This window comes from Stegodyphus dumicola, chromosome 5, assembly GCF_044657685.1.
Source record: "Stegodyphus dumicola isolate Sdum_Otavi_A_Nest chromosome 5, ASM4465768v1".
NCBI classification, from domain to species: Eukaryota; Metazoa; Arthropoda; class Arachnida; order Araneae; family Eresidae; genus Stegodyphus; species Stegodyphus dumicola.
Window position 1 is genome coordinate 51667341 of NC_140772.1, and position 22015 is coordinate 51689355.

A 22015-nucleotide genomic window follows, 5' to 3' on the forward strand; every position below is an offset into this window, starting at 1 on the left:
GATTAAAAGAGCTCATAATATTTTCAAATTTTTGAGACTTTATGAGAAATTCATGATTCCGTAAGAATTACATCGTCAAATGGAACATCACCAAATTCATACTGTCATGTTGTGAGTCACAGGTACAGGGTTCTTCATGAGCCATGGTTGTAAATTTTGAAGTGATTTTTTATGTTTTGTTACATAGGGTGTTATACTAAGTACACCTTTTTAAAGCGTCGTAAGTTCAGACTTTATCATTTTAAAATGTATACTAGCCGTTAGGAGCCAGTCGAATATGCGATGATCTGACTTGCACCTTTCTTCGCATACACATTTCTTTTTAAAGGCATTTAAAAGCCAGTCGAATATGTGATGACCTGAATTGCTCCTTTCTTCACATATACATACTTTTTTTAAAGACAAATTACTCGTTAGAAGCCAGTCGAATATGCGATGATCTGACTTGCCCCTTTCTCCGCGTATATTTACTTTAGCCGCCCAACCGGTAGAGTGGTTAGTGTCACTGACTGCCTTGCCGAAGAGCCCGGGTTCGAATCCCGGAGAAGGCATTAATATTTGTAAATATATAGTGTCCGTGCGGCATAGAGGCACTCTAAATATGCGGCGAGCCGAAAGTCCTCGTCTAGTTTGGTGGAAAGGGAGAGGGGTGGGAAACCCTCGGAATTATCCCCGTGGGTGCTGTCCATAAAAATTGGGAGGGGGGCGGAACTGAGCTAAATCACACTGTCACCTGTAAGGTGCTCAAGGCTGTTTCCAACTACAGGTGTATTTTGCGCTCCTTGCCACGAGGAATTTCGTGGGCTTGCGCTGATGTTACTATCACACAAATGAACATAAGTAACAACAAAGCACATATCTAGTTTAAAGGCATATTAACCGTTAGAAACCAGTCGAATATGTGATGATCTGAGTTGCCCCTTTCTCCACATACACACTAGTCATTGAATATAGTATTTATACGTATTAAATAAGCTTACAGGAGAGACATTTAAATTGTTATAAAATAGACGTGGTGTGGTGTGGTGGTGTATTTAATTATGGCACACTAGGGCTATCTGCCTAACGGGAGGGATGCCTTCGTGGAGGACTTTCTAAGGGAAACTGGCTCGTATACACGTTACACATGGGGAAAACCACGAAAACGCCCATGCAGCCAGCCCGTTCGCGGGATTCGAACCTCAGACCGAACTACCAGTGTTCAGCGACTTTACCGCTCGGCCGCTGGTGGGCCTATAAAATAGACGAATGAGAAGTTACAGAAAATCCTTTGTTGGCTGACTGAAGGATGGAGCACATACGTAACCTGCTTTTGAAACAGACACACGAAGGCATTTTCGAAAGAAATGCCGAAATTTTAGAGATAAGAATTCTTCATTTAACTTTTAATAGTTAATTTACAGATTTTAGGTTTTCTCATTTTATTTTTATTATCGATAAATACAAAAGCATTGCAAAAAGAACCGTATGTTTGAATACAAATCCCTGAACACTGCATTTGTACGCATTACAAAAATCTGAAACAGTGTTATAATGTAGACAATTTTTACTTTTCAAATCATTATATTTTTAGCATGTGGTCCTTCTGATTCCAGCCCCCGTCCCACCTGTTTCAAAACTCTACTGTACTCATTACATCAGCCAGGACTACTTCAAAGGGGATAGGGTTACAACCTGCAAAGCAAAAACTTCCACGTGGGAGGTAGGAAATTTGAAATCTGATCTTCTACGGCAACAATGGAACTGTTTGAAAAGGACAGTAAGTAAACAAAAAAATAGACGAGCCGAAGACATGTAATTCTTAACATCATATGTAAGATTATCATACACAACGAAAAATATATCTATTGTTCATCATATACTTGATTTCGAATTTCTAGCATAAGCTCGTATTTCTTTTATGAAGACTATATTATCTTTTAAGAAAGCGTAATTACTGAACTCATATAATAATTTTAAAAAAAACGAAAAATACTTATGGTAGAATTAGCAAAATATCGGATAATAATGCATTGCGCAAGCTAGCTTCCTGTTATTCCACTTCCAGTTTTCACTAGTTTTAATTTAAATAAATAAATCCTTAGTTTATCATAAAACAATACAAAATAAAAATCCGGAAATCCGGGTAACTTTGTATAATTAAAAAAAAAAAAAAAAAAAAAACTTCATGAAAATTTAAAAATTAAAAAAAAAAAAAAAAAAAAAAGAATATGGACGATGAACAGTGGAAGAAAAGTCTTATTTCACTTAATCACGAGAACCTTTCTTTTTCTCTTGAGCTATGATGCGGGATAGTATACATATAGGGTGTCACAAAAGGTTATGCCTAAACGGCACATTTGGCTGTGTTAGGTCATGAGGAATCAGAAATGCATAAGAGCAGGGGGTCGGAAACACGATCGTGACAGTGAACTCGCATCATGACCGTCACACAAAGAAAAGATAACAAACGGTGTAAAACAACTTTATTTTAAAAAAAGTACCAAATACAAATGAAAAATGTGCTCAAACTTGGCTGCATCAGCTGCGACGCATACTTCACATCGGCGCCTCGGGAATCGCAAACTCGTTCGAATTGCCCAGGAGTCTCCCGGGAGCGTGCCGCCGCTTCAGTGATAAGTACCATGAAGTCCATGTCCGATGGAACGGGTGTTTTGTACACTTTTAGGTATTCCCAAACGTAGAAATCCAAGGGGGTTAACTCCGGGGATAGAAATGGCCACGGTACAAGGCCGCCTCTGCCAGTCTGGGTATGTCAAGTCACAAAAGGTCAAGTCACAACTGACGTATATTCCTGTGGAAATGTGAGGGAGTCCCATCATGCTAGAACCACGTGTTGAGGCGTGCTGGTTGCGGGTGTATCCACTAATAACGCAGCCCTCTAGCAGATTACGGTAGCGTTTCCGACCCCCTGTTGAAATGTAATTCTGATTCCTCATGATCTGACACAACCATATGTACCGGCTGGACATGACCTTTTGTGAAACGCTATATAATGTCGAGGATCCTGACGAAGAGGCTGGTTTCTTGGCCGTTTTTGTAATTGCCCTATTGTATAATATGAATACGAAACAGTTTTGTTTTCAGAAAGTCTCCATTTTTTAAAGAAAAGTCCCTTTCCTTGAAAAAGAAGCCCTTGTGAAAAGTCTGATTAATACAGTTAGGAGTCCTAGGGAAAACATTTTTTTAGGGACCCACAGTGCTTTACACTGTTTTACAAGAGGAAAACAAATTAAGAGTAATTATAGCATGCTTTGAGGACCCTAGGCTCGGGCATTGTAGTCCTAGACGACTACCAAGCCCTATCAGCCGAAACAAATTTACGTAAATTTGAGTTTTTGTTGCTTTTAACTGCGTGGAAGGAGATTCAGAATGCTTAAATGGCAGCACGAGTGTGTGAGTTGAACGCCTGTCACGAAGCTACTGTTAGGAAATAGCTTCGTTCTCAGGTATTCTGAATCTTTACGAGTTTATATATGAAATTGAACTTCTCTGATAATGGTACGATCCAAGAATAGGACAATCTCCGACAATCTAACAATGGGATCTGAGAAGCCTGCTACTCTAAATTTTAAAGTTAGTCAAATAGACTGGCGTTTAAAGAAATGGTATATATTTAAGGGGAGCTCTGTTTTTCCTCCCCTTCCAGTTTTGCTCAATATATGGTGTTAAACTCCTGCATATTATTTACTTTTTCAGTTTTCTCTTTTTTTATAGTTAACGATAAACTTTTGCGTAATGCTTTCTCATTGCGAAAGATGGACATGCCTTTTGAAATTCAAACATAATTTTTCAAAATCTGATCTTCTTCTAAGATTGTGCGTCACAGAAACAGAGAGTAATTTAATTTGAATTGTTGGCTTACCGAGTCCTTTTCTTATTTTTATTTATTTATTTTTGTTCCCAGATTTCTGATGTTTAAAAGTATTACTCTTTCAATTTTTAATAGGAGACATTTGTTCTTTGATCGGAACCGATGCTTATTTCTGTGATTTTAAAATTTTCATTCTTAAAATCACAAAAATCTTTGAGTATTCATAAGAAAAGTTTTCACGAGCATATATAAAAATTATTTTTTTAAATATGAAAACTACAATTTAATACTTAAAGAATAGCTTCACATTTTATTTATTTATTTAATTTTATCACAAAGAATTTTTCGTGACTCTCTGATCTAAGTAATATAAGACTCCTAAATTTTTCACAATTAACGAAATGCATTTTAAACTTTTTTAGTGTTCAGAAATGCCTTTAAATTAATTCAAATCTTTGAATGGGAAATTCATTGTCATATATTGTGCCATTAATAAATAAATTATTTGCACAGATGAAAATTTCAGTGTAATAAACTTAATTTTTATATACCTATGCCTTCTTCATTAATTTTTGTGCAAAGAATCACTGAAGAATCAATAGTTTTAAGCTAAACTTGTAGAGACTTTAGGTTAATTTGTAGCAGGAGTGAGGAAAAATGAGCAACGCCTTCGCCGGGAATCGAACTCTGGGCCTCTCGAATACTCGTCGAACGTGTTGAGCACTACACCAAGAAGGCATGCTAAGAAGGCGGGAGAAATACCTTATATACTCCCTCCTGTTAAAGGACGACTGGGGTTTTAGGGGACCCAATCACCAAATCCTTGTGGTGGAGAATCGTCATCCACCACCTTTTCTACTTCGGGCGCCACTGTAGAAACATTAGGTTAATTTGAAGAAGGAGTAATGAAAAAGGAGCAACGCCCTCGCCGGGAATGGAACTACGGACCACTGGAATACGCGCCGAGTGTACAGAACACTACACCACGAAGGCACACTAAGACGACGGGAGAAATACCTTATAAACTCTTGACCGTTAGTACAAACCAAAATTTTTATACTTTAGATGGAAGAGGTGAAATTATATTGTTTATGAACGAATTCAAAAATGTTGTGTAACATTAACAAAAAATGCATACTGAAAACAAATTCACTCTACCGTTATAAGACAAATTGCAATAATTATAATTCTTAAAGAATATTTTAACAGCTAATATTCTCGTAGTTCATGTGAAAAAAATCACAAAGAGTCCAAACAATCAGTTGGAGCTGAATTCAAGATGGGATACTAGTATTCAGCGGTCTTTATTCCTCCGCTAATTGTGCACTTCTTTCTTCCTGAAACTAGAGTCTCCTTATCAAATTAGATACAAAATAAGTGTATAGTCAGCCTTATCCCCTGAAAAAAAAAAAAACTCTTTAATTTGTTTCCACAATTCAAGAGGATAAAATAGGAAGAAATAAGCAGCAGCAGGAATCTTTAGCTGTTCGGAAATGACCGAAAGTGTGTGCACTATTTTATGTGAATTTAAATGTGCAAAAACAGATTAATTTACATTTTCTTATCTCACCAACACATTTTCAATATATAAAGTCTTCTTATCCATTAAAAATTGTCTAATAATTACGGATATCGATATCGCAAAGCCGGCTCGCACGGCCTACTTTAAAATCTCCTGTTGTGCCTAACTACTCACAGCACCAATTAAATTTCTGTCCAATTTTTAATTTGTCCAAAACATCATTTTTTTCTTCTAGGAATAAAGGTACTCATAATCATAAAAACATTTGATGGAATTTGGTAGCAAAATATAACATCATTCATAATGTTTTTAATTTAGTATAATAGCAATGATGATATTAACAATAATGATAGTATTATTGAATGTTTTAAATTCAGCGTTATTTAATAATCATCTTTTAAGCAAATTTATAATCTAATTCATAATAACATCTTCTAAAAGACTATTTTTCATTATTTCTTTGATTAAAAAAACCAATGCTTTAATCTTTATTAGATCTTAGATACAGAAAATTCACCAGTGTCACATTCTGTTGCAGCAGAATGTAATTAAATCTATAAACAATGTATCGTTAAATAACAATGATGACGTCAGTGACAGTATTTTAAATCCAATGCAAGCAGATTTTAATGATAATGATGACGTGGAGAACACCACAAAACAAAAGATATCATTTAATGTAAGTTCATAAATTACGCTGTATTTACGAAGGTAGATTTAAAAAAAGAATTTTTTAATTCAAGTAGTCTTCGGTTTTGTGATGATATTAACTACGAATTTTATTGTTTGATGTCAGAGAGGCAGCGCCGATTTCAGGTGTTGTTTGATTTGAGGTCGGCAGATTTTTTTATTTCCTACTCTACTCTATTTTATATACATGAATATTTACAAAAGCATGTAACTTATAAAGAATGAAACTAAAATAACTTCATAATATCCAGTAAAAGGTTTTCGTTTTCAAAAAGTCTAGAATGTTATCAATATCAGCCAGTGGTCTATTCCCAAATTTCGTTGAAATGTTTGTCTGTAAGCTTGGTAAAAAATTTATTTGGGATGTAACGAAACTTTTTTTTTATTCACTCAGGTCTTCGATGCTTTTATTTTTTGGCTGGCGTTTCAATGTTTTTAATTTACTAGCGTCAATCCATATGTCATTTGTATCATTCATATATCATAAATATGCATTTAATTTAGTGGAGTTTGTTATGAAAGCAATGCATTGTAATCATTTCATGTGATTTCTCCAACTGAATGATCATTTGGAGAATAAGTTCACTTTCATAAGCTTCATCAGATGATGGAAATTTCTAGCTTTCGTCCAATGAGCGCTTGTCTTACGCTTATTGGAAAGAGGCTGTTGACGATAATGCAATACAATGGGCGTTTGAAAGAGCAGAAACAAAAATAATTTAGATGTCAACTACGCATGTTTCTGTATTTTTCAGGCTATGCGTTAAGCATTGACTTTCAAGCAATGCATTTCAATTTTTAATTAGTAAATTATTGTAAATGTATTTCTGACTTTAAATCCCCTTGTTATTTATATGGTTGGATAAAATCTGTTTGTTTATTTAGGTTATCACAAAGCATACTAAAGCTATCTGCCTAAAAGTAATGGTATTCAAATTATGGGTAGCGACCCGTATAATAGTGTCGCAAGTTGAATAAAAATTAAAAGGGTATATAACTAAGGGTCGACGATCTGATTTAGGTCATTTTTTATTTTTATAGGGTAGCACTGCTATAAAGTTTGAAAGGAAGCCTTCATGGAGGATTTTCTAAGGCAAACCATGCTTGTGTATCCGTACGCATGGGAAACACCGCGATAACGCCCATGCATACAGCCTGTCTTCCAGAATTGGAACCCCGGTTGAACTAAGTATTTAGTGGTCTTAACCACTCGGTCACTAAACGGCTGGCTATCTGAAGCCAAACCCACTTTATAAGGTATTTATCCCACTTTGCTAGCGTGCATTCGTGGTGTAGTGGTTCTGCACTCTGGGTCTGTATTCCAGAGGTCCGTGGTTCGATTCCCGGCGAAGGCTGTTGCTCCTTTTTCATCTCTCCTCCCTCCAAAAAATTCCTAATGTCTCTACAACTTGACAAAACGAAGCCAAATCTGGATATATTGCATTTCACTGTTTTACACATTTGAGTTTAAATTAAAGAAATAAAACTCTCGTATATATTAGTCAAAATAGTGGAGGGAGCATAGAATTTCGTTTATCATTAAAATTGCAGAGAAATATTTTACTAATCTTTGAATCTACAACGCAACTGATATGAAATGTTTGTATTTTAAGGATTCATCATGGAAACTATACATAAATAACGATTTCCGGTGATTGAATTACATACAGTTCAGTACTGTTGACGAAGAATGGGGACACCCGCTCTTCACCCATGCTATAATAAGAGAAATTCTATGCATAATCTAAGTCAAATTTTCCAATCTAATGATCAACATCATCCAAGAACTTAACTTAGATATCCTTCGTATAAATCTGTAATAAACTGAAGATCATGTGTAGTATTTTTAAATATTCATAATTTTATCTCAATACAAGCAAAATAACTTATGCTTCTGTAATAAAAGCAGATATAATTCTTTATCCTGAGAGCTGTTTTAGATTAAACTGAAAAAAAATCACGTTTTTTAACGAATTAATTTACTCAAAATAACCTTATTAAGTATTCAAATATTTTATTTTTTACTGTGTCAGAACTTTGATTATTACGTTTATTATTAAAAATTTTAACTTCTTCATTATAATACGGTTAATAATTATTGATGTTATTAAAATCTTTTTGAAGAAGTCAAAGAAATTAATTAGTCTGAAACCATATTTTTTTTCAACATCCGGAATTAACATGTGTTAAAACTTAAATCATAGATCTTAAATTTTTTTATTAATCATAAAGGGATTGTAAGTATATCATTGCATAATGGGGAAAATATTTATAAATTTTTAACAAGCCTCTAATAATCGCTTCAGCTATTCTGAATTCTAGCATTAATTATAATTATATAAATTAGCAAAAACAACAGTTAATTTCAAGCTCCTAAAAATATTCCAATGTGATCCAACTTATCTATATAAACCCTTAATCTTTTTTAACTCAGTTTATATATTGCTTTCTTACAATTCCTTTCAACTCCTACGTACACATCATACTTTAAACTTTATATGCTGTACAGGCAAATACATTTTGCTGTTTGATGGAGAATGATCCCTACAAAATCAAAGAGAAATGCACAGAGCAGTAGTTTGAGTTTACATTTTACCCAAATTTAAAAATCAAATATTTGAACTTTAAATGTTCAAATATTTAAAAAGATCGATAAAAGTCAACGATTTTTTACTCTAGAAATTACAATTTTTAACTAGTTATTTGTTTTCATATGTTCACGTGTTTGATTACATTTGGTAATAAGTATGCACTGCATGTGATATGAGGGACCATCAGTGATAACTCAAAATTAAAGTAGAATGAAATTTAATATTCTTTTTGAGCTACGAAATACCAAAATCTAGCATTTTTTAAGAAATGGGATACTTCAGAATAATTAATTTTTTACAATGTGATGAGCAGGCAGGAAATAATGCTCATAGACGTAAGCATTTGTTTACAAATAAAAGTGTTACCCTTTGTTTTTTTAATGGCAAATAAACACAATATAAATAAAAGCATAACTTAAATCACGTGTTTGGATTATCATTTAAACTTAAGATAATTTAATAACTTAAAATGATTTAATATCATTAGAGATATTTTAGCAATAAATAATGCAAAAATAAATAAATAAATAAATAGTAGTAAAAGGATTCACTAATGGACAAGATCGAAATCTGGGGATACTCTACTTCAGCGGGGGAAGCAAGGTCATTCTAGGTAATTCCCTGGATAACTGCCTCGGCGAGACCAGAGTAAAATGTCAGAGGGACTTACCTCGAAAAAGGAACAGGAAGAAAAATCCGACTGATGTCCTTGAGGATAATATCCTCCACCTGTCCATTAACCGTCCTCCTCCTCCAGGCATCTCTGCAGTGGCTGAGTGGACCCGAAAAACAACAAACGCAGGTTGGCGCTCAAATCCTGTCTCTCCGCCAAGTTCCGTCGCCAAACGCCACAAAGGAAATGAGAGTATTGATCATAGCGCTGTGATACATAACGGAAAAACGAAGTGAATACAGCATTTAATTTTCCCGTTTTAAAAGGAGTCTCTCGCTTAATTTCTCCTCTGATTGAATGTAACGGAAAGAATACTTAGTGAGACCATTAAAAGTGCTTCTTTTCTTTACTTTTTTCTCAAAGAATGACCTAAGAAAACATGGTGATTACCGTAAAAAAATTGTATTCGAACGTCAGTTAAATAAATCTGTAGTAGTTTGTTTGAAAGTATAATTAAGGGTGAGGATAAATAAAGACTGAAAACTAAGTTTTTAATATCTTAAAATATTTTTGAAATCAACCGTGGGTTAAATCATTAAAATTTGCTGCTTGTTCCAAGAAATTCTGAAAGCCCTGAAATCCTGAAAATCTTGAAATTTAAATTTAAAAGCCTGAAAATTTATCAGGATATTTTTTCAGGATTCAGAATTATCAAAATTCAGAATTTTATCGGACTTTTTATCCCTGACCTTTTACTTTTATCAGACTTTTTAAACCCTGAAACCTAGTAAAAATCCTGAACAAATCCTGAAAATTCTGAGTCCTATAAATCCTGCAAGCATTTAAAATATATCAATGGTGGACTTTTATATGGAGAAAGAAGCAGAAAATTTGTATGATCGTTATAGAAAAGGGAATATTACCTTTAAACGTAAAAATCCTTTTATATATTTTATTAAAAGCAAAATTAAATAATAATACAAAATGGTGTTATTGTCTTAATGTATATGAACGACATTTTTTGATGTTGCTGTCGTAAATCAAACTTCATATTTTCTACCCTCTAATTTGGGAATTTCTGTTTTTTAACGAACAACCTTAGCAACACATTCAGTTATTTTTGAAAAATGTTGCACAAGACAGATGAGGAGTCTCCAAAATTGTCGACCAAAATTGTCAAAATCGTTAAATTTGTGTTTCAGTGAATCATGTTGCTAAATTTTGGCTTGATTTAAAGTTTTTAATGATAAGTATTCCAATCCTTCATGCCAGAGTATTGATTCTTACTCATGGCCTTCATGCCAGAGTATTGATTCTTACTCTGGCATGAAGGATTTGAGAAAATTTAGAACTTTTCTCGCCTTTAATTATTTCATGGTAATGATTCATAAAATATATCTAATTTAGATGACAATAACAACAGATATAATAATGTTTTTAAATAATTATTTCAAAAGTTTACTTTTTCTATTCATATATATTGAAAATTTCTTTCAAATTTTGATTTTGACTTGCGGAACGCTAACAAGACTTAACATTGGACCCAAGGGCTTCGAGTAACATCATTTAAAGATCTCATTCGTAGATATAAAGTCTTAAAATGCGGCAAGATAATATGCAACAAATAGTTATATATAGAACAATTGTTTTACCCGAATGTGAACTTCCATGGCAGATTTTTTTTCCAGTTTCTATCCTAGCAATTGATCCTTTGATTATTGTGGGTTTCCGGCAGTTATACATAACTAATTTTAACCCATGTGGTTATTATCTCTGGAGATCCGGGGGTCAACATGCACATCGATAATCTTTATACGTCTGATAACGTTTATTTAGCTACATGTGTCCAAAAGAATAATTTAAAAAGTCAAATAAAACAAATCAGTCTTCCATGATATTTCAATTACTGTATATTCCGGAAAATAAAGAGCACTTTTAATTTGAAATTTACAGGTGCGCTTTATACGCCAGATGTAAAAGTGGTAGCAAACGCATATATCTAAAAGAATGTGTGTGTGTGTGTGTGAGTATGGCAAAGCCTCGAGGGCTATCTGCCTAAGAGGAGGGATGCCTTCGTGGAGGACTTTCTAAGGGAAACTGGCTCGTATACACGTTACACATGGGGAAAACCACGAAAACGCCCATGCAGTCAGCCCGTTCGCGGGATTCGAACCTCGGACCGAACTACCAGTGTTCAGCGACTTTACCGCTCGGCCGCTGGTGGGCCCTATCTAAAAGAATGAAATTATTCAAAATGATGCGATTTCATCAAAAATCTATCAACAACAATAAGACAGGGAAATTGTTGCCAAAATCACATTTTTAAAGATGGGAGATGTGAGAAGTGTACTCGGAAGCTTCATTTAAAAATTTTTTAAAAAATACAAAATATTATCATTTTTCCAAAATTCTTTTTGTAAAAGCAGTCGCAAGGATGAAAGTTTAACGTGTCCAAAAATCAAAGAAAAATAAACTGCACATTTTTAAAAATAAATTTTTTTAGAAAAAAATCCCGTTGAAAAGGTGTTAAGCTCCCTTTGTTAAATAAATTCGTATTGAATCGATTTATTGAAACACGAAATTTATTTTAAGTTCGTAAAATAGCTAAGTGCCTACGTTTCATGACGATGTGAAAATGGAGTGTGTAGATTTAAATCTTACTTTCCTATAGCCCATTATGTCGCAAAATGACGCGAGTTCGTCACAAAACATAAAATAAAAAAAATTCTAATTCGAATACCGAAAAAATCGCTTCGAGGTGCACTGGCTTTTGTTTAGATGCACCTATGTACCAAATTTCGTAGCCGTGGGTCTATTAGCTTACGCGCAACGCAAACGAAAGACACACACACACAGGCAGACTCTTTCTTTTATTATATGTAGAGACTATTTTAGTAGTAATTATGGCTCCTGCCAAGAGAGCACTAGATGTATTTCATCTAAAGCAAATGGGGCTTACTAAAGCTTTCGATGTTCACTTCAAACTCACAGTTTCAGTTGACAAGAGAAAGAGAATTGACTCCTAATTCTGCGAATTCATTCGAGTCGGAAATGCATTCTTCCCCAGTTTATGTTCCCCTTTTCTTGAAACCCTAGAATAACATTCTTATTCACTCTTGCATCGAATACAACCCACCCTATTTGCATCGTTTGTCAATATAATATACCATTCTTCGAAGGAATGACTTCAGAAGACAAAAGCACCACACATGTATTTTTCAGATTTCCTCGTAAAAGAAAAGAATGACCGGTATATATCAAATATACTAAAAAATTAAAAAATATATTTTGAAATTATAGGTGCGCATTATACATCGGTGAGCCTTATACTGCGGAATATACGGTACAGGATTTTTGTTTTCTGAAATAAATTTTTGTTTTCTGAAATAAATTATGAAATAAATGTTTTCTGAAATAGTAAAACAAATAAAATGTTAACCTATACTCTTAATCATTACTAAAAGATAGATAAAAGAAAGGAATGTGAAATTTGGATATATTTTAATTCTGAACCAATAGTTTTTTTCGAAGTATAATATATGATAGTAGATACGCAGATATCATCTTCCTAACAAATCTATACATATTTTCAAAATTTACACTTTTTCCTTCCCCCTTTTTTTTTTTCGGAAAGAGAATTCGTAGGCTGTTTTTAAATGCAACATCATGGTTCAAAACATTCTTGACATTGGTTTTTCTTCCATATCATTTTTATTTCTAACAGTTGTTGCTAATGTAAGATTATTCACTGGTTTATAAAAACCCTGAATACAAAGACAAAAAACGATTAAAAATATAAAAAATGAAAATTTTAAACACATAAAATTTCAAATAAAATTTTTAACATGCACTAAGAAGAATAAAAAGTATTAAAACATATTAAAAATATTTCAATTAGAATCAGGAGTGGTTTAAACGGTCAACCAGTCCAAAAGGCTTGAATCATCTCCTTGAGTTCAGTGTAGTACATATCAAAAATTTTTCCCTCTAAAAATGGACTTTGGTGTATTTTATATTCTTATATATAACTTCGTTAATACCCCTCTCCCAGTCAGGACTGGGAAGGAAACCAAACCTACATCTTGACGAATATCACTTGCAAAATTTTGCTTGGCCATTTTGCACATCTTACCAAGTACGATTTGAAAATCGTCACCTTTCCGACCGGATTATCTTCACCAAGAGCATGGATTAACTTTGCCATAGCGCTTTAAAATGCAATGCACGATTTTAAAATTCCTATCTCGCGACCTGCTCGCCTCATAGATTTTTTTCAATTCTGGAGATACTTTTCTATCAAAGTTTTGACTTGTTAAACTCATTCATGCGTCCACCGTCTTCCAGAATATTTCCCTGGACATTTTGCACAAATACCACTTCTCATAACGTATTTGTAATTTTAATGATAGTAAAGTCGCAGAGGCGGATCTGTTTAACAGCATTTCCAGCTTATAGTAGCCCTTTAGAACAAATTTTCTTTTCAAATCTGTTAAACGTGAAAAGCCGCAAAATTAAGTGAAATATCAGTTGTTATAGTAAATTGTAAAAACATAAAGTAAGAAACTTATAACTAATTTTTCACAAAGATAAAAAATTGAAATTCATAAGTAAAAAATTTCAAATAATCTTATAAATGCAAAGAAGAATTTAAAAAATGCTAAAACCAAAACTCTTCAAACAAAAAATACCCCAATTAAAAAATATCAATGAAATTTAAAGAGAAACGAACTGTTGCGATGTAAATGTGAAGGAACTCAACACGTCCTCGTTTTAAACATGAAACTTATATTAAATAACTGCACAATACAAGTATAAACAAGAAACTAACATAACACTTATAAGTACGAGAACAGAACAAAATAATGAATAATAGACAGCATAGCAGCTGCCTTGCGAATGCGTTCGTCTGAGTCTGACTATTCAACTGAATTAAATGTTCTTTGGCATAGTTCCAAAACCGAAAGAGTGAGGTTAAGTTGTTCTGTTCCGGCGCACCGGAACATACTCCCACCCTATCAGGCATTAGTCCTGATATATGGGCAAAGGTGCTAATTTATGAATGTTTCTTTTAAAAATAGAGCTTTTAGTTTTAACCGTGGCCACACGAACTAGTCCGTCAGCACCATGATGAAGTTCGACCACTTGTCCTAGTGGCCAAGAACCTGGAATATGACCATCATCTAGTAACAGGACGATGTCTCCAGTTTTCATATTCGGCTGAGTGTCCTTCCATTTCTTTCTGGTTTGAAGAAAGGATAGATATGCTTTGGTCCATGATTTGCAGAAGTCCTTGCGCATCTTTTGAAGGAGATCCCACCTATTCCGTATATTAGCAGGACTAGTAAGAGGTAGTTCAGGAGGGGATAGGATCACGTCTCCTGTAAGAAAATGTGAAGGAGTGAGAATATTAATGCAATCAATGTCAGTATTGTTTACACTACATAACGGACGAGAATTTAAAATGGCTTCTATCTGAGCCAATAGAGTTGTCAATTCTTCGAAAGTAAGTAGCGTTTCACCTATTACTCTTTTACAGTGATATTTGGTTGATTTAATTGCGGCCTCCCAAATTCCTCCGAAATGAGGAGATGCTGGAGGTATAAAGTGCCATTCTATTGATGCTTGAGTTAAATGATGAGCAACGGCTTCGTTCTTAGGAAGTGAAACCCACAATCGTTGTATCTCGCTGAGCTTTCGATTAGCCCCAACGAAGTTTGTTGCATTGTCGCTGTAAATGTGACTTGGAGCTCCTCGTCTAGCACTGAAGCGACGCAAAGCAGCTAAAAATGCATCAGCGGTTAAATCGCTCACTGCCTCGATGTGTAGTGCCTTAGTAGCGAGACAAATAAATAGAGCAATGTAACCCTTTGTTCATTTTGCTCCACGACCCTTGTTGAATTTGATTGAAATAGGACCGGCATAGTCCACTCCGCAGTTGAAGAAAGGCTTCTCGAGTGTTACACGATGCTTAGGTAGATTACCCATAAGGTGAGATGCGGTGGATGCTTTAAATTTGAAGCATTTGATGCATTTGTGAACACATTTATTAATGAGCTTTTTTCCACCTATGATCCAATATGATTGTTTGATAATGTGGGACAGTAATGAAACACCAGCATGTAAATAAGTCACATGCTTTTCTTTTACGATGAGCTCACTTATCTTGCGTTTAGTAGGTAGAATCACTGGGTGCTTTTGATTAAAAGACAATTCTGAATTTTGTAAACGCCCTCCCACCCGTAAAAAACTGTTTTCATCTATAAACGGATGGAGGGGGTGTAGCTGACTTTTCTTAGGCAACGATCTTTGATTTTTAATGCATTTTAGGTCTTCATTAAAATAATCTTTCTGAACCCATCGAATTATGATTATTTCTGCATTTTTAGTTTCCGTGTAAGTGAGTGGAGAAAAGGAATCAGTTATAAGTGTTTGACATTTGTTATTGGTTTTGCACTTATTGATGAATCTTAAACAATATGCTAAAATGCGTATAATCTTAGAAAATGATGAATATTTTTCAAATAAATCACTATATAATTCATTTGATGTAGCACTATGAAATGAAAATATAGGATCAGATCTTTGTTCAGCTTTAATTAGATCCTCGATTTCTTTGGAAGCGGATTCCTCTTTTGGCCAGTGAGACGAATCCAAAAAAAGCCAACTTGGGCCATTCCACCACAAGTTGCAATTAGGAAGACATTTGGGATCAATACCACGCGAAGCGATATCTGCTGGGTTCTCTTTAGAAGGGACATGCCTCCAGTATTTTGTTGGAAGTACTTCGATTATTTGAGACGTCCGGTTTGCAACAAAAGTCTTCCATTTACGGGGATGTGCCGAGAGCCAGGAAAGTACGACTTTGGAGTCAGTCCAAGCGTAAACATCAAACTTATATTTTTTGAGAGTGCACGATATAAATTTGAAAGCAAATGAGCACTGCATAGTTCCAATTTAGGAACAGATACTTGTTTAATAGGTGCGACTTTAGTTTTAGAAACTAAGAGAGAAACCTTTATTTCATTTCCGTGTATTTGTTTGCAATATATTGCAGCAGCGTAAGCAAGTGTTGACGCGTCGCAAAAGCCGTGCAATTCAAATGTGTCAGAGGAAATAAGCGTGACACCTCTAGGAATGGTAAAATGTTCAACTGCATTGAAAGATTTCTGAAATTTAAACAAATCTTCAGCAAGATTTTGTGGAATAGGAGAATCCCAGTCCCCTTTTGTAAGCCAGAGCTTCTGATAAAAAATTTTCATTACAACCGTAAATGGTGAAATTAATCCTAATGGATCGAAAATGCGAGCCGATTGGGACAAAATGTGTCTTTTTGTCAGCGGTGAGGTGAGTGCAAGGGCGGGTTTGAAAATGAATGTGTCTGTTGAAGAATTCCAAAATAATCCTAAGACTTTCGTGCTTTCCTTATCATTAGGAATTATTTCTAAATTAGTGTCCGTTGAACAATGTTCTTGAAATTCAGCAAGAAATGCATTTGAATTAGAATTCCACTTTCGTAGGTGGAAACCGTGTGTTTGTAAAATATTGGTAATTTCCTTACAAAGTGATATTGCATCACTATCGGTACTTGAACCCGATAGCAAATCATCCATGTATACATCGTGTAGTAAAGTATGAGACACAGCACTACTTTGTGAATAATCTAGTGCAATTTGCTTAATGCATCTAGTGGCTAGGAAAGAAGCTGGAGCTAAACCATATGTTACGGTGTTTAACTTGTATGTGCGTATTTCTTCGTTAGGATTAAACCTCCAAAGAATTTGTTGGTAGTTCCGATCCTCATCGGACACTAAAACTTGACGGTACATTTTCTCTATGTCTGCTGAAAAGACTATTTCCGGAAATCTAAAATTAAGTAAAATTTCGAAAATGTCTCGTTGCAATTTAGGACCAACATCCAAGATAGAATTCAATGATTTACCGTTGGAAGTTTTACATGAAGCGTCGAAAACGACTCTTAATTTAGTAGTTGTACTAGACGGCTTGATCACTGCATGATGGGGAAGGAAATATTGCTCATTCTGAAATCTATTTAAACAGGTTTGTGTGACCAATTCCATATGACCTAAATTTTCATATTCATGCATAAAATCCTTGTATTGGTTTTCAAATTCCGAGTTTTCCTTAAATTTACGTTCTATAGCATATAATCGAGAAAGTGCAGCTGGTTTTGAATTACCTAATTCAGATTTAGATTTTAAAAATGGCAACTTCACCACAAAACGACCATCTGAATTAATTGAGTAATTTTCCCGAAAATGTGTTTCAACAAATTGTTCTTCAGGCGAGAATGCAGTGTCAGTTGAATTTGGTACTTCTTCTAACTCCCAAAACCTTTTCAATTCGCTGTCAATATTTATTTCATAAATATGCATGTTTGAAAGTGAATTTGATTTCGTTTGATATTCCGGTAGTTTTCCGGATATGAGGAAACCAAAAATTGAGTTTTGAGCAATTAAATCACTTTGAGAACAAGTTATTTGTCCAGGAAGTAAAATAGAAAACAAGTAGTCAGATCCTAGAATAATATCTATCTTATCCGGAATGTGAAAATATGGATCAGCTAACTTTACATTTTTCAAATGCGAAAAGTCTTTCTCATTTATTTTTTGGCTTGGAAGCGCAGCAGTTAGTTTATCTAATACAAATGCCTTAATTGGCATTCTCACTGATGCATCATGGATTGACATCAACTCGATTTCAACACAACCTTTTGTAACTGCGACTTCTGACTCAGCTAAACCCTTGACAGGAAAACGCGCATTTTTTCTTTTAAATCCCAATAAATTAATACAAGATTCAGATAATAATGTTGATTCGGAACCACTATCACAAAGCATTCTAATATTACGTTTTTGACCCATCGAATCAATTACATTTACATATGCAGTTGGCAATAAGCCAAAAGTTGTTTGAACGCTATTATTTTGAATTACAGTTCCGTTTTTGTTTTCATTCGTAGACGCAATGTTTGGTATTTCATTCGCGGTTGGATTCTTTCTTTGCTGTTCTGACTGAAAACTGGTCTCAGAAAGAGACGCAGATGTTGAATAACTTTTTAACTGATTTTCACACAGAGTACTATGATGCAATAACTGGCAATAATGACAACGATGTTGAGACATACATTCAGATTTTTTGTGCTGACTAGAAAAACAATTTAAACAAAGATTATTTTTCCTGACAAATTGATTTCTTTCTTTGACAGTTAGTGCTTTAAATTTGGGGCATTTGAACAGAAAATGATCTGATTTACACATAATACATTTGATACCTTTGTTCACAGAAAATCTTTTAACACTAGGTTGAGTTTTTTCCCTTTCTTTTTCGTGGAAAATTTCTAACGAGGAACATCTATCATTTATAAATTGAATAAACATTTCAAAAGTAGGAAATTCCACTTTTGCTGAAAATTCAGACCATTGTTTACATGTTTCGTTGTCAACCTTCTGTAATAAAATATAAATTAGCCAGACATCCCTTTCACTAGCTTTTGGATCAATAGATTTTAAACCTCTGATAATTTCATCAGATGTATCGGCAATTTTTCGCAAATTAATTGAGTTTGCATTAATCACACAAGATTGTTCCATGAAAGTTTTTATTAGTGATGTGACAATTTGTTTTTTTTTATCATACCTAGATAATAATTTTCCCCAGGCTTCCATATAACTATTTTCTGAAATGGGAATATGTTTAATAACAGAAGCCGGTTCATCAGTTAATAAACCCTTTAGGTATTGAAATTTTTGAATGTTACTTAAATTTTCATTGTTATGCGCTAATGATACATATAAGTCCTTGAAAGACATCCAGTTTCTGTAATTACCGTTGAAGGATTGCATATTTATTCTCGGTAATTTAAAATTATTAGCAGTATTTGGAGTACTATAACCTGGCATTTGACGTTCATTAACATTAGTAACTTGCATATTAACAGTAACATTTAATTTCTCAAGTTCTTGTTGTAGTTTGGCTTTGGTTTCATAGTATTTTTTCTCAAATTCTTCCATTTCAGAACTTTCCGGCGGAAGTTCTGAGTCTGCCTTGTCAAAATCAGAATAAACGCTTTCAATTTTTTGAAGTTTATTCATTAAATCGTATTTTTCGAATAACTGCTTATCATCATTAATGAAATTTGAAATTCTGGTAAGAGCAGCTACCTCTACTATTTTTTGCAATCCTAACCTTGTCTTCCATTACGACGTAATGGTGCAATGAGGAAAACCAAAGTCAAACTTGTAAAAAAAGAAAAAAATACTTATCTTGCTTGGTCTTTAAATGAAGTTCGAAGCTAAAAGTATCCAGTAGTATCCATTACTGTACCGAATGCAGTGTTGCAGTGCTGATGAAACCGAAATCTCGCCGGTGCCTCCAAAATATTATGTTGCGATGTAAATGTGAAGGAACTCAACACGTCCTCGTTTTAAACATGAAACTTATATTAAATAACTGCACAATACAAGTATAAACAAGAAAATAACATATAACACTTATAAGTACGAGAACAGAACAAAATAGTGAATAATAGACAGCATAGCAGCTGCCTTGCGAATGCGTTCGTCTGAGTCTGACTATTCAACTGAATTAAATGTTCTTTGGCATAGTTCCAAAACCGAAAGAGTGAGGTTGAGTTGTTCTGTTCCGGCGCACCGGAACACGAACATAACAAAAGATTAATTCAATTAACCTCAGTGCCACTGCGTCAGGAGGAGGAACATTGAAATCAAAAATTTGATTGAAATCTCGCTTCCAGAAAAATCCTTGCTTTTTTGCATCCAGAATTAGCCGATGGACAATTTTAATGTATTTTAATTATTATAGTTCACCCGAAAATTCTGGCCCCTCCTCAAAGCAAGAAAAAAAACAAAGAAAATTCTAATTATAATCTTGTACTTTAACTAAAGAGAATTCTATTTAAAGAATTGAAAACATATGCGAAAAATTAGTTCTAAATTTCTTACCTTATGTTTAATTTTTCAGCAGCTTAAAGCGCGAAAATACTAGGCATGATCATACTTTGTTTTTTGAAAATTTGTTTTGTAATTATATATATGAATTGTATATATATTTGTAATAATAAAATTCCATAGTCAAGAATACACTTAAAATTCTAACTTTATGTTCTTTTGATTTTTAATGGCGGCATTCTCTTATTTGAAAGTACGCGGAATTAAATCCACAGCCCCGTAGTCAAGTTGTTTTTTCCGCCTTTTCTACACGTACAGTTATAGAATGTTCTGGAAATATTTAAAGCGAACTGAATTGGCTTACGAGGCTGACGTCATTTCTTGGAAGCTCCGCCTTTCCAGAGGCTATAAAAGGACTCGCAAAAGAATATCGGGGGCTTTTTCTTAAATGTCACGATGCAGTAAATTTCATACAAAAAGTTATTAGTAATTCTTTTTATTTACTCCGGATATCTGATTTTGTAACTGCTATTTCTCCTGAATAATAATAAATGGATCTTGTTTTTTAAACTTATCGTCTGATAATTTAAGTTACGACAAAAGCTGGTACATCACATATATATATATATATAAAATTTTTGAGTATCCGTTGTAGCTTGAGCCATTGAAAATAATATTACTACGGAAAATTAAGATGATTTTATACCATTTCTATCGCACTGACCTTACAGGCTTTTAATTAATTATTTAATAATGAAGAAATTTAGATTTTTAACTTGGCAAGCAGCCACTCGTAATTAATACAAAGCATAAGCGATGAAAATGCTGCTGTGAAAATTACGTTTACACTTATATCTAAAAAGGATTAAAAAATAGCTTTTAGTGCATTAGGAATTGGAGTTTATAAGGAACTTTTACATGCCCTCGTTACATATTCTCGTGATGCAAGGGGTTAACAACGGCGTCTATTCGAGGTTCAAAATATGGCGAATGATAATTCATCATCCGTTGGATTTGGTCGATTAGGTATTGTGCCTCTTCTCATTTCGCTTTTTAAGTGAGGCGTAATGTAAGGAATTTTCACATTCCTCGGGCGCGCTGTCGCCATTGAGCGGATCCAACCAACAAGTAGATAATGTGTGCGTGGTTCAAATGCAGGGCGAGGCACAACTCATTCTTTTTAATTCTTAAATTTTTCCTATTTCCTAAAGCCCTAATAACCTCTTCAAATTAAAATTTAATAATTACTGAAATTATATAAATAACAAAATTAAAATCTATATCAAAATTTTTATTTAAACTTATGGCATAGCTTTTAAATTTGAAGTTTTAGGTTTATTTTTTCTTTGACTTTACCCAGATATAGATGACTATGCAAAAAAAATAATCATTAAATTTAGCTCAAATATATTCACTTGTTATTTTACTCGTGAGTTCTAACATTATTCATTTGTACCACATTAAATTTAAACAAGCGGTTGAAATTGAAAATTTCTCAACTTATAATGTCTACAATTTGTGTTTCTATAGCTGCCCCATAAAAGACATAGATCAGCGAATCCACATACTACTTCAAGCTTATCTTAAATCTCTGGGAATATTACAACGAAATGGTAATTTACCATTTAGTTGTAACTTCTCCTCGTAAAGTTTAATACTTTTGAAATCTCGAGTCCCGCAGGCAATTAAACGCTTTCGCGACGCGTGCAAAGAGATCTCATATACTCGTAGAATATCCTTAGCCACTGAGATTTAGAAATTCTCTTCTGTGATGCTAACTCTGCACTTTCATTCAGATTAATTTCTGCTGTATTCATCTGTGAAAGTTTAGTACGTAAGAATGGCAGTATTACTTAG

The 22015-nt window shown here is 33.9% G+C and overlaps 2 protein-coding genes and 1 pseudogene across 3 annotated transcripts in view; 2 read left to right on the top strand and 1 right to left on the bottom strand.

Annotated features, from left to right (window-relative positions):
* LOC118195078 (uncharacterized) overlaps positions 1-9445 on the bottom strand; it is a 112350-nt gene extending 102905 nt beyond the window's left edge. Inside the window, exon 1 of the mRNA XM_085816650.1 lies at positions 9288-9445. Within this exon, the coding sequence (XP_085672776.1) occupies positions 9288-9378 (91 nt within the window). The 5' untranslated portion in view covers positions 9379-9445. The remainder of the gene's footprint in view (positions 1-9287) is intronic.
* Positions 1-22015, top strand: part of LOC118195673 (intracellular coagulation inhibitor 1 pseudogene) — a 215465-nt pseudogene that overhangs the window by 99667 nt on the left and 93783 nt on the right. The gene's annotated exons all lie outside the window — the stretch shown is intronic.
* LOC118195672 (iripin-2-like) overlaps positions 1-22015 on the top strand; it is a 202379-nt gene that overhangs the window by 99552 nt on the left and 80812 nt on the right. The window lies entirely within an intron of this gene.